The 12823-nt window shown below is 35.5% G+C and overlaps 1 protein-coding gene across 10 annotated transcripts in view; it reads left to right on the forward strand.

Moving 5' to 3' along the window:
* Reps1 (RALBP1 associated Eps domain containing 1) overlaps nt 1-12823 on the forward strand; it is a 67964-nt gene that overhangs the window by 39602 nt on the left and 15539 nt on the right. For 4 of the 10 annotated variants that reach the window (XM_070010510.1, XM_070010514.1, XM_070010509.1 and 1 more), the window contains exons 9-10: nt 6652-6773; nt 10605-10685. In XM_070010510.1, the coding sequence (XP_069866611.1) occupies nt 6652-6773; nt 10605-10685 (203 nt within the window). The remainder of the gene's footprint in view (nt 1-6651; nt 6774-10604; nt 10686-12823) is intronic. The other 6 variants (XM_070010512.1, XM_070010516.1, XM_070010511.1 and 3 more) reach the window with 2 other exon arrangements.

Genomic DNA, 12823 nt, shown 5'->3' on the forward strand with positions numbered 1-12823 from the left:
TCCTTTTTTTAAATGGTTTAATTGGAATGGACTTTTTATGTTTAGTTATCTTTAGATAAGGGTAACTTCTATATGTTATAGTCTTTGACATATAATAGCCAAGTCAAGTAGACATGGTATCAAATGTTGATCAATACTAGAAAAAAAAAGTCAACAGGCACAGTTTAATTGGACTTCTGAGTGTTATGTCTCTTTTCAAACTTTTGGAACATATTTTACGTCCATTTTTAAATCTTTGATTTTTAAGTTAAAATTGAGAGACTTTAAGATCTACTTTCTGATAAATTTCTCTTATTGAACTGTGAAAAGTAGAATTCATTTTTGAAAGAGAGCTTAGTTTTTTTATGCTGATAATACTATTTTTTAAAAAAGAATATCTTGGGTTTTTTTTTGGGGGGGGGTCTGGTTGTGGGGCCTGAACTCTGGGCCTGGGCCTGTCCCTCAGCTCTTCAGCTCAAGGCTAGCACTCTACCACTTGAGCCACAGTGCTACTTCCGGCTTTTTCTTTTTGCTTATGTGGTCCAGAAGAATTGAACCCAAGGCCTCAGGCATGCAAGGCAAGCACTCTAACACTGAGCCACCTTCCCAGCCCCCCAAAAAGAATATCTTAATTTCAGTCTTCGGGTTTTTTTTTCCCAAATGCATTGCTTAGCCTTGTCTTTTAATTCTGAGTGAAAAAGGTACCATCAGGTACTTTTCCTTGAAGATTTAAAATTTGTCTAAATCTACTTATTTTTTAAATAGTTTTTTCTTTTTAAGAATAATTTTTAGGGCTAGGAAGATGGCTCAGTGGTAGAGTGCTTCCTTTGCATGCATGAGGCCCTGGGTTCTATTCCTCAACACCACATAATTAGAAAAAGCCAGAAGTGGCGCTGTGGCTCAAGTGGTAGATCGCTAGCCTTGAGCTGAAGAGCTGAGGATCAGTGTCCAGACCCAGAGTTCAGGCCCCACAACCGACAAAATAAATAAATAAATAAGTAATTTTTACATTTTAAATAAATAGTAGACATGGCTAATTATGCCTTGACAAAACTAATAAATTTGGTCTTGAACCTTTATGACTAAAAGATTTTGTAGATTTGTTTTCTTAATGAAAGTAAGGTAAATCCTATAAGGTTAATAGTAACAGGTAATAACTTTTGAGCTATCTTTTTAATTGTTACGCATATTATCAAAAAAAGAGCAATTTAAAAAAAACAAAAAAGAGCAATTTATTAGTTACAAACTGAAATAAACCTGAAATTTTTTGAGAAAGAGAATATTAATCTCGTTCATTTATTATGCTGAATTGAACCCATGAACTTTCCAGACTTTTAATAGCTTTTATTTTTTCCCCAGAGCTGAGGACCAAACTCAGCCTTGCGCTCACCAGGCAGGCACTCTTCCACTGAGCTAAATCCCCAACCCTTTCTAGACTTTTTGAAACATCTTTCAATGTGATCCTACTGGGTTGTCTTTTCTGGACGCACTTTTATACATGGAAAACTTTTTTGCCTAACAGCCCTTTGAGGGTTGACGTTAACCAATAATTCAGGCTCATGCTCTTCTTTTTCAGCCCTGATGCTCTGATGATGTCAGGGGCAGAGCAGAACCCTCAGAGGGAGGCAGGGTTGACACAGTGTTCCAGAAGGAGGCTAGGTTGGAACACTGCTCAGGTAAGAGTAAAACTACATCCCTGCCTCCAGAAGGATGTAGTTCTGAAGCCTGATGTTTTGTGGGTGGGCAGAAGGCCCTTTATTGAAGTATTTACAGGGATAGAGTTGAAGGAGGTGCAGTTTATTTCCAGATCTGATGCTGCTTCTCTTCATAGGCCTAATTGTTAGTTTCCAGAAGACAGAAAATTTGCTCTGCTCCTACTGTCATTTGTTGTTCTGTATATGAAGTAGGAAAGAAACAATGTACAGCCTTGCTAATTTATCCCATAAATCATTGGATTTTTTTTGAACAGTGATTTTTCAAAATTAAACTTACGAACCTTTTATAGTCTTTAACAATTGTGGGCCACCACGGAAGCCTTTGTTTATGTTAATTGAATCTATCAATACTACTCATTAGAATTAAAACTGATACTTTTTTTTCTTATTCTTCATTACCCTTATATTTTAAAATACTTATTACCTTATTTTAAAAGAGCAACAATAAACCCTCTACATTAGCATTAGCATTAGCATAAATATTTTAAGAAAATAACTATTCTCTAAAGTAAAACAGCTATGAAAAGACTGGCATTGTTTTACATCTATGCAGATCTCTGTACTATCTGGATTAATGGAAGTCTGCTAGACTGCCATATTTGTTTCTATATACAGTCTGTTGGATAGATTATATTTGAGGTGAACAAGAAGTTTGAAAACTAAAACCATTTCCAGTTTGTTGCCTGTTTTTTAATATTCCATAAACTGTAAAATGTTTAATGTTTAAATGTTTAATCACTAAAAATAATAAAAGAGGGCTGAAGGTGCAAGCAAGCTAAGAAAGTGTGAGGCCCTGAATTCAAATCCCTGTACTGACAAGAGAAGAAAGGGAGGGAAGGAAGGAAAGACACTTAACTTTCTGGTTAAAACAACTGGCCAGGCACTGGTGGCTCATCCTGTAATCCTAGCTATTCAAGAGGCTGAAATTTGGAGAATTATAGTTCAAATCTAGCCTGGACAGAAAAGTCCTAAAGACCCATGTGCTACTAATCAGCAAAAAAACAAGCTGGAGGCATGGCTCAAGAGAGCCAATTAAGCAATCAAGCCAAGTAAGTACAAGGCCTCTGGATATTAGCAGAAGAAAAGAGGAAAGGAAGAGAGGGGAAGGAAAGAAAATAAAAAGAAGGATATTTCATTAGACATGGAACATTGAATAGTTAGAAACAATATAGTTTACAAAGCCTGAAATACTTTGTCCTTTTTAAAATAAAGCAAATGAAGGTTGTCTATTAATAAGGTACATGAAGAAAATCTAGCCTAATACAGTAAAAGAAAAGATTAATTTGTAGAAACCCTTAAAAATGTATTCTTTTAGGGCTGGGAAGGTAGCTCAATGGTAGAGCTTGCCTTGCATGCATGAGGCCCTGGGTTCAATTCCTCAGCACCACATAAGCAAAAAAAAAAAAAAAGCTGCAAGTGGCACTGTGGCTCAGTGGTAGAGCGCTAGCCTTGAGCTGAAGAGCTGAGGGACAGCACCCAGGCCCAGAGTTCAGGTCCCACGACCGTACCCAAAAAAAAAAAAAAAAAAAAAAAAATGTATTCTGTGTAGGTAATTTCTTAAAGCTTAGTTGCAGTGTGACAGTTGTAACCATAATTAATGAACTTATTGTACTGTTACATTAAAATTGTTGATCTGTCTTGTACTTTAAATGAACCCTTTATCCATACATGATTTTGTATCATAATACAGTGAATGTAGAATACCAATTCATTGAGTGATATCAATTTTTTTAGATGTTGGAGTATATCCTTATAAAATATTAACAGAACATACTTGTCAGTGTCACAACCTATTAGAAAAGTCTTCAAATACTTGAAGCTTTTGAACTTATGGGCATGTATACACACTTTTTTTTCAAAATGTAACTTTTCTTTAAAAGCTCAAACTTTGTCATTAGTTACCAAGATTAAAAGCAATTGCTTAAAGTGACAGGCTGACAGTCTGATAGGCTTGGTATTCTACTAATTCTGAATATTTAACTGTTCTTTGAAGAAAAAATGTTGTTCCATAAAAGAGCAGTCCATTCATTCACAACTGAATCACATGCTTTTTTTGAGACCACTGTTGTACTTGGATATGCCAAGGATTGATACATATTTCCCTTTTTGTTAGGTAGAATATTAAAAAAATGTGTTTACAAGACAGAAATGGAGCTATGGCTCAAGTAGTAGAGCACTAACCTTGAGCATAAAAGCCCAGGGACAGTACCTAGACCCTGAGTTCAAGACCTAGGAATAACATGTGCATACACGCAAATGCAAGCGAACACAAACACATAGACACACACACCATCTACAAAATGTAGAATGAACCCTAAAATTTGAACTTTGGTTAATAACCAATATTGGCCTATCAATTATAATAAATACCACACAAATGCAAGATATTAATAGGAAATTGTTTGGACAGTAACAAAAATAAAAAGAACATATATCTAGAGAACTTTCTGGACTTTTCCCTCAATTTTTCTGTAAATCTAAAATTGCTCTTAGTCTACATGTTGTTTTGTTTTGGTTTTTTTTTTTTAAAGCCATGGGGCTGTGAAGGTGGCTCAGTGGTAGAGCGCTTGCCTTGCATACATGAGGCCCTGGGTTCAATTCCTCAGCACCACATAATTAGAAAAAGCCAGAAGTGGTACTGTGGCTCAAGTGGTAGAGTGCTATCCTTGAGCTGAAGAGCTGAGGGACAGTGCTCAGACCCAAAGTTCAGGCCCCATGACTGACCATAAAAAGAAAAGTTATCATAAGTATTGAGTCTTGAAAGCCAAACCAAAGCTCTAGATTGTCCTAAGATGATGTTCAATAGTGAAAAAATGGAGCCCTACTTTGAATTAGGGGTTTTTAAAAATTATTTTTCCTGTGGGTAATACTAATGTAAATCCATTTAGTTGTCTTTAATACTCACCTGCTTTGGGGAATCACTTACAAAACACCTTTCTGTGCCTTCTCCTTCTGGCAGCCTTTCATGTTTGTAAAGCTGTACTGTCTATAATTTCTTTCCCTTCTAGTCGTGGTCCAAGATGTTTATTCCCACAGAAACCTCAAACTACCCAGTAAGGAATTTCCTGCTACTATTTATTAAAACAACTCGTGTGAAATCTTCATACAATAATACCTGAAGTCTTCTGCAGTTCATGGTTTTACACTACCCTAACACTGTTATTACAAAGATGTTGAATTAAAAAAGAGAAAGAGCTCCTGATCTTAGCAATAACAAGTCCAAATGTGATGCTGTACAATAAACTAGAACTTTCAGTGTGGTATCATTTTAAAGATGTAACATCAGGATAAGTAATGGAAATATTGCAAGAGTCATGTAACAGAATAGGCAGCAGGAAAATCTTGAAAAAATTTTCAGCTATCAGTAAAAAAGAATGAACACAGCCCAGCAGTGGCGGCTCATACCTGTAATCCTAGCTACTCAGAAGGCTGAGATCTGAAGATCATGGTTCAAAGCCAGCCCGGCCAAGGAAAGTTAGTGAGACTCAGCTCCAGTTAACTACCAGAAAACAGGAAATGTGGCTCAATTGGTCGAGTGCTTGCTATGAGCTGAAGAGCTCAGAGAGAGCACCTAGGCCCATAGTTCAAGCCCTACAACCCCCCCCAAAAAATAACCCACAACTAACAACTTGTTATGAATATTTGAATGCTAGTATGTATTTGATCCTATGTTAGGCACTACATCTTGAGAGATGTATTTATTAATGTGCTGAAAGGTTGAGGTATGCATTGATAGGCAATATTAAGTGAATTATCTGTTTAGAATTCTTAAGTACACCCTGTTGGCTCACACTTGTAATCCTAGCTACGAGGAAGATCTGAGGATGGTGATTCAAAGCCAGCCTGGTCAGGAAAGTCTGTGAGACTCTTCAGTTAATCACCCAAAAGCTGGAAGTGGAGCTGTAGCTCAAGCATTGAGCACAAAACCTCAGAGACAGTGCTTTAGCCTAGAGTTCAAGCCTCAGGACTGGCACAAGAAAGAGAGAGAGATCCCAAGTATAGGGCTAACATTTGATGTCATGTCTTTGTTTCTGATGGAGAAAGTCAGATGACGTTTTATCCGACTTGCTTATGGCTAAAAGAGAAAAGTAAAAATTAGAAAAAGAATAAGAATTTATTTACCATTGAAATTCTTTGTTTTTAAATACAATTTTAAAACTATCTTAAGAAATACAATATTTTAAACACCATTTTGTAATAGTAGCATGAATTTGTAGCTCATTTAAGTTTACAAATGCCAGCGATAATGATCATGATAAAAGGTTAAGTTTCAAAGCTAGAGTGTGACTCATTGGTCTAGCATGTGCTCTGAAGCCCTTTAATCCCCACCACCTCAGACAAAAGTGTTTCACGTGACTTTGTTGACTTTGTTTTTTCCAAGACTTATTTCTAAGACTGAATTCTGGTAGCTTGGAAGATTTGTAGGGAAAACATGAATGAATTAGTAGCCATCAATAATTCTCAAACTATGTCCCAGCGGAACATGGAGAGAAAAACTGACTTAAATGAAGTTTATTTACTCTGGGACATCACAAGTTTGACATACAGATGTGTAAGAGAATGGTCCCAGCAGGAAATTATAGTATCCCCACGCTTATTTGAACAGAAAACCCAACTTTTCAAAGTCACCTTACAAATGAGTATTCCATGGAATATAGGTCAGAAAACTAATAGCAGAAAATGATTCATAGTACGTACTCTTGCACTGTTATCTGTGTAACATTTCTTACTAACTAGTTCTTTCTTTTGGTGAAAAGTTAGGAAGTTATAATTTCATTCAGGTGGACCATAAGTAGTATCAGTAAGTAGTATTGCCTGTTAATAGCTTTTAGGAACACAAGGAAAAGAAATTTAGATTATAAATTAATATATATGAAAACCATCTGTTAGTTTTTATCAGTACATATTCCAAAGTAAAATATTTTGTTAATAGAAACTTTCTCTTTTTAAATTGTAGATGTTGGGGACCAGCCAAGTGAGGTAGGTTATTCCGGATCTCCTGCTGAAGCACCTCCAAGCAAGTCACCATCAATGCCGTCATTAAATCAGACTTGGCCTGAACTGAATCAGAGCAGTGAGGTTAGCAAATCTTTCCTTTTCTTTGCTTAAAACTTAACTTTTGGGGGCTGGGAAGGTGGCTCAGTGGTAAAGTGCTTGCCTTGCATGCATGAGGCCCTGAGTTCGTTTCCTCAGCACCACATAAGCAGAAAAGGCTGGAAGTGGTGCTATGGCTCAAGTGATAGAGTGCTAGCCTTGAGCTGAAGAGCTGAGGGACAGTGCCCAGGCCCAGAGTTCAGGCCCCATGACCAACCAAAAAAAAAAAAGAATTAACTTTTTAAAGTTCCCAAAAGGATCATTTCTACATAGAACTCTTTCAGCTCAAATGTACAATTTAGAGAACCATCACTAATAATACTGTGAAAGATAACTCGTGATTTATTGAGGCTTGCAAAATACGTAAGCTATTAAATGTTTCCATACTTCATCCCCACTAAAATTTCACCTTTGGGAGTTACTTAGATGGGGCAGATGAACAAAATTAAAACATCAGAAAGTAAATGTTTTGGTTGAGATCTCATGTTGAGAGGTTCAAGAGCTTAGGCTTGTATTAATACAAGTCCTTTGATTTCTAATCAGCGTGGTGTCCACTGAGTCACACCGCAGTCTAAGTCCTTCAAGCAAGTTATTTGAAAATACATTGAGAATCTTAACATTGGAAGTAATTAGAGAGTGGTCACTAGTCTGGCTTTTCACATAGCAATAACATTTCTATAACTGAAACTATATTTAGTTTTACTTAATACAAAATGGAGTAGATTTACCATATAAATGTAACTAGACACTATGCAAAACAATTGGAACAAATGCATTGCTCCCTAGTTACTTTGGAATTTTAGTATACATACTTAGTGTTCATATTACCTGCACTGCTTTAGCCTTTGAACAGTTTTCTGTTTGGGTTTTTTTTTTTAACTTTTTTTTTTTCTTTTTTGTACTGGGGTGGAACCCAGGACATTGTACTTGCTGGGTAAGTGCTTTGCCACTGAGCTACATTCCAGCCTTGAGCAGTTTTCTTTGTTACATTTTTTTGTCCTTAGGAGTTTGTGCCTCACTTTTAGGCAATGCAACAAAAATGTTTGTTGACTTTCAGGGAAAAGTAAGCTTCTGTGTTGCACATGTTTTTTAAAGCCAGAAAAGTACTGAATTTAAGAGGCTAGTTCATTTCAAATAGTTGAAAAAGGGAGAACTGGAAGTCTTGCACTACTTGCACCTACTTTATAAAGACTTAACTGTAGTAATGATACTGGCAACTGAAACACTAGAACATTGTACCATCTATCCAACCATATGTACTACTAATGGTTTAGTAAACATTTTTTTTTTTGAGGAAGGAATTAAGCTTTGGAAGAATTTGCTAACACAGGGGCTTATAGAGAGTATGGTCAGTGTTCTTGAAACTTTTATTTATTTATTTGTTTATTTATTATTTTTTATTGTTTTACTGGTTCTTGGTTCTCATGGCCTGGGTGCTGTCCCTGAGCCTCTTAGTGCTCAAGGCTAGCACTCTACCACTTGAACCACAGTGCCACTTCCAGAATTTTTTTTTTTTACTCTGAGTAGTTTATTGGAGATAAGAGTCCCACATGGACTTTTCTGCCCAGGCTGGCTTCGAACCGTGATCCCATAGCCTCCTGAGTAGCTAGGATTACAGGCATGAGCCACCAATGCCTAGCTTGTTTTTATATTTTTTTTTAAAGCAGTAGCAGAATAAGAGTGTTTGCTAGTCTATTATTATCAGTTTATAAGTAAAAGCACTCAAAGCATCTCATTTTCTAAAGCCCATGTTCATTCTAAATGAAGGAGTGTGTTTTCATTGAAGACTAGGTATAGATGCCTCAATTCTCCGGTAGTTGCATTCTCTCTAATACATATTCCCACAAGGTTTTATTAAATAATATTTGTAATGTAATTATAAATACCACAGTTTTTGTGTATATTAAAAAATTCTAATGAGACATTGATTTTAAGCTATTTTAATGCAATCTATTAAAATATGTCCTTAGGAAATAAAATTTAGATTATGTTTTTGTCTTCCATAAGCACTGATATTATTTCAGTGTGTAATTTCTTTAGCACCTGTGGAATGGAGGAGGCAAAGTTATTGTAACACACTTAGAAAATTTGGTAGAAGGAAATTCATATTACAGATAGTAAAACCAAAGTACAGGTTACATTACTGACCCAAGTGTATATCATCCAACTTGGGTTCCAGTAGTCTCATTCCAGAGCCTGTTACTCCTAACCATTACAGAGTCATGAAGATGAGGCTATCTGCCCTCCAAATAGCTTACATACAGTTTTGTAAAACTGAGTTAAACTTCATGCGTGCAAAATATATAGGTGAATGCCTTCTTTTAGGCAATTTCCTACTGTACACTTTTTTTCTTTAGTTAGAGAACTTTGCACTTGTTTGGCAAGTCCTCCACCACTTGAGCCATACTTCCCGGCCAGTAATTAGAATTTCAAAAATTCCTTCTGAGTTCTTGGAATAATAACTATTGAAGAATGAACTATATCACTAAATATTGGTGAATCACTTCTATGAAGTGATATCACAAAGTAATGAATTTTTGGGGCCCTTTATTCACAGAACACTAAATGCATGAGTATGTCTCCATATATCTTAATTACCACATTAAACTAAACTGTAGGAAAAGTTGTTTAGTGATTGTAGTGGCCATTTTTTGTAGTTAGTTTTCAACAGTATAATCATATACTAATATCTTAATTTCTACATCTTCTCAAATTGGATATATCACTATTTTAATTAGTAAGTTGAACTTTGAAGCATAAAATGTATACCTTCTTAAAATGAATTGTAAAAAGGATTTTGATTAATGGAGTAATTGTGTCTGTGTGTAAACATGTGTATGTATATATGTATATGTGTAGATATTTTTCCTCTTCAAGAAACAACTTATTTTTAAGACTCAATTTAAAGAACAGTTTTAATACAAGTTTGATATAAAAATTCTATATTATCTTGTTACTAAAATTGCTAAAACAAATGAAATTGATTCTACCTATTTTAAGAGGTATGATATTTCTTCGTGTGCCTCATTTAGAAAAATAGCACTTCATATGCATCTTCTGCATATAACACATACCCAGATGCTTGATTTTCTCTCATGTGGCCGCATTCTGATTTTTTTCTAGCATGGGGAGGTGGGTACCTGATTGGCAATTCTGTCTTGTGGTCTGGCATGGCCTTTTGTAGTGCTGATGGGAGGATTTGACTTGCTGCAGATTGACATAAGCTCAAACATATACTCCATAATTTATTGCATCTTATTTCAATTATATTTTGTTAAATATCTATGCATATGTATAAAGTGTGCATGTACATAATAGAATCATCTTTCAGGGGTCGCACTGGCAAGTACACTGACTTGCTTTGTTTTGATCAAAGCTTCAATTCATTGGCATCACAAATGCTTTAAATTTTGTGTTTTTAAAGAACAATTTGGAGTTATTCTTCCATTTAAGATAGATTTCTTTATTGTTTTACTTTGTGGCACTTGACCATTTATTTAACTTAATACTGTGTTGCTATATAGGTTTTTTGTGTTTTTTTTTTGAGCCTTAGTTCTGTAAAGCCTTGAATCTCTTCATAGAAATTGCATTAAATTGCTCCCATGCATTTGTTTGTGAGGCTGTTCAGCTTACATTACAAGTTGAGACCCTAGATAAGTATAAAAATGGTTGTGAAAATTAAAATTATAGAATTTTGTTAAACCTGTGCAACACAACTTGCAATGCAACCTCTGAACGACTTTGCTAGATCTTCTCCAGTGATCTTCTACTCCATCTTTCTCATCATGCTGACTTGTCTCTCCTCTGTCTGTTCAGCAGTGGGAGACATTTAGTGAACGCTCTTCAAGCTCACAAACTCTGACCCAATTTGATTCTAACATTGCACCAGCTGATCCTGTAAGTCAATCACTTAGCTTGCTTGTTTGAAATTAATTTTATTAACCCAATTTCCATTCATTGTGGTTTTTGCTGATATGCATGATTCCGTGTAGTGCTTAGAGGGACCTGTTGGCAGGCTTTTCAGTTTTTGTGTGCTTTATTGTAGAAAGAACATTTTTTAGCCATTCTTCATATTTTCTAATTATTTTGGTGACAGAAAACTGTGTTTTGAAATCTGATAGATGTGACTAAAGAAGCACTTTGTGACAGTTGATTTGGTTAGTAACTGTGTTATCATTTGTTAATTATGTGTATGTTTTTGTAATATATTGCTTATTTCAGTGTAGTGACATGTAAATATTTTTGTATGTTTACTCATTATGTAATTTTGTAATATGTACTGTGTATTTTTAGGCAGTGTCATTTAAAAAAAATATTCCCAGTGATAATAAGCCTTTAGTATGTTGAGTTTTGTTAGAGAAGATGAAATTCAGTAAAATAGCACAGCTACTGGTTAGCCTCCTCTCCTACACAGGAGCCTGTCTTGTCTTCTTGTGACTTACTATATTGCTTTGAAAATGCTACAAAGGGGCTGGGAAGGTGGCTCAGTGGTAGAGCGCTTGCCTTGCATGCATGAGGCCCTGGGTTTGATTCCTCAGCACCACATAAGCAAAAAGAAAAAAGCCGGAAGTGGCGCTGTGGCTCAAGTGGTAGAACGCTAGCCTTTAGCTGAAGAGCTGAGGGACAGCGCCTAGGCCCGGAGTTTAAGCCCCACAGCTGGCCAAAAAAAAAAAAAAAAAAAAAAAGACTAAGATCTCTTGGGAAGTGATAAGTTCTATAAACTAAAAGCTTATGTATAAATTTCCTTAAACTTTCACTTTTCTATTTATTTCTCATCATTATTATGCAGTTCAGTTGATTTTACTTTTTATGGGAAGGAAGGTTTGAGTTAACAATAAATGAAGTTATTTTCTAACCCTTACAAAACAATGTAAATAATTATTCATAGTAACATGACTATCTAAACAAGACAAGAGCACTATGTGTAAAAATCTACCCTTGGTGTCAGTGACTCATACCTAAGATTTGAGGGTTGAAGTTTGAAGACAGCGCAGGCAGATAAATCCAAGAGACTCTTCCCTCCAAGTAATCAGCAAAAAGCTGAGATGGAGGTGTGCTTCAAGTGGTAGAACACTAGCCATATAAAAAAAAAAAAGTCAAGGAAGTGGCGCTGTGGCTCAAGTGATAGAGCGCTCGCCTTGAGCTGAAGCGCTGAGGCTCAGAGTTCAAGCCCTATGACCGACCAAAACAAAAACAAAAACAAAAAAAAGTCAAGAGAATGTCAAGGCCAAAGTTCAAACCCCAGTACCAGCACCAAAAAAAAAAAAAAGTAAAACTTAGAGGCAAAATAAATTGACTCAGGACTGAAAGAAAATACAGATATAAATATTTAGCTTAACAATGATGATGTTCTTCTCACTTCTTAGGGGAAAAAAATCACAGATGTATGAATGTCAATTCTAGTGTTTAAACTTTTATGGTCAGTCCCTTTATTTCTATGGTTGCAGAAAGCTCTAGGAAAATAAAGAATGGTTAATTAGTATTTTAAGCTTGAATTTAGACTTCAGAATTTGGTACAGTCAGTCGTCAGCAAAGAATAAAACTGAATGAGAAATCACTAATTGCTACCAGCTTAGCAAAGATTGTCTATATATAAACATTGTAAATTAGGAAAATAGAATATCATATATAAAACCATGTTTTTATAACCATAAATATAATTGAGTGTCTTAAATGTATTTTTACAAATATTTTCTTGAGAATCACTCATTATTTTATGAGAAATCTAAACTTTTTTTCTGTATTTACTGATCTTTGTAACTATAATTTTAGTGTTATAGGAGAAATGTTGTTTATTGATAAATTGAATAAACTTCCAGGCACCCATGGCTCACAATTCTAATACCCACGAGACTGAGATCTGAGAATTGTGGTTTAAATCCAGCCCAGGCAGAAAAGTTCATAAGACTTTATCTCCAATTAATCACCAAATAGCTGGAAGTGGATCTGTGGCGCAAGTGGTAGAGTACCCACCTTGAGTGGAAAGAGCTAAGGACTCCTCAGTTTAAGCCCTAGTATAGGCAAACACATAACAC

This window comes from Dipodomys merriami, unplaced genomic scaffold (genome assembly GCF_024711535.1).
Source record: "Dipodomys merriami isolate MVZ:Mamm:240054 unplaced genomic scaffold, mDipMer1.0.p SCAF_8, whole genome shotgun sequence".
Taxonomy (NCBI): Eukaryota; Metazoa; Chordata; class Mammalia; order Rodentia; family Heteromyidae; genus Dipodomys; species Dipodomys merriami.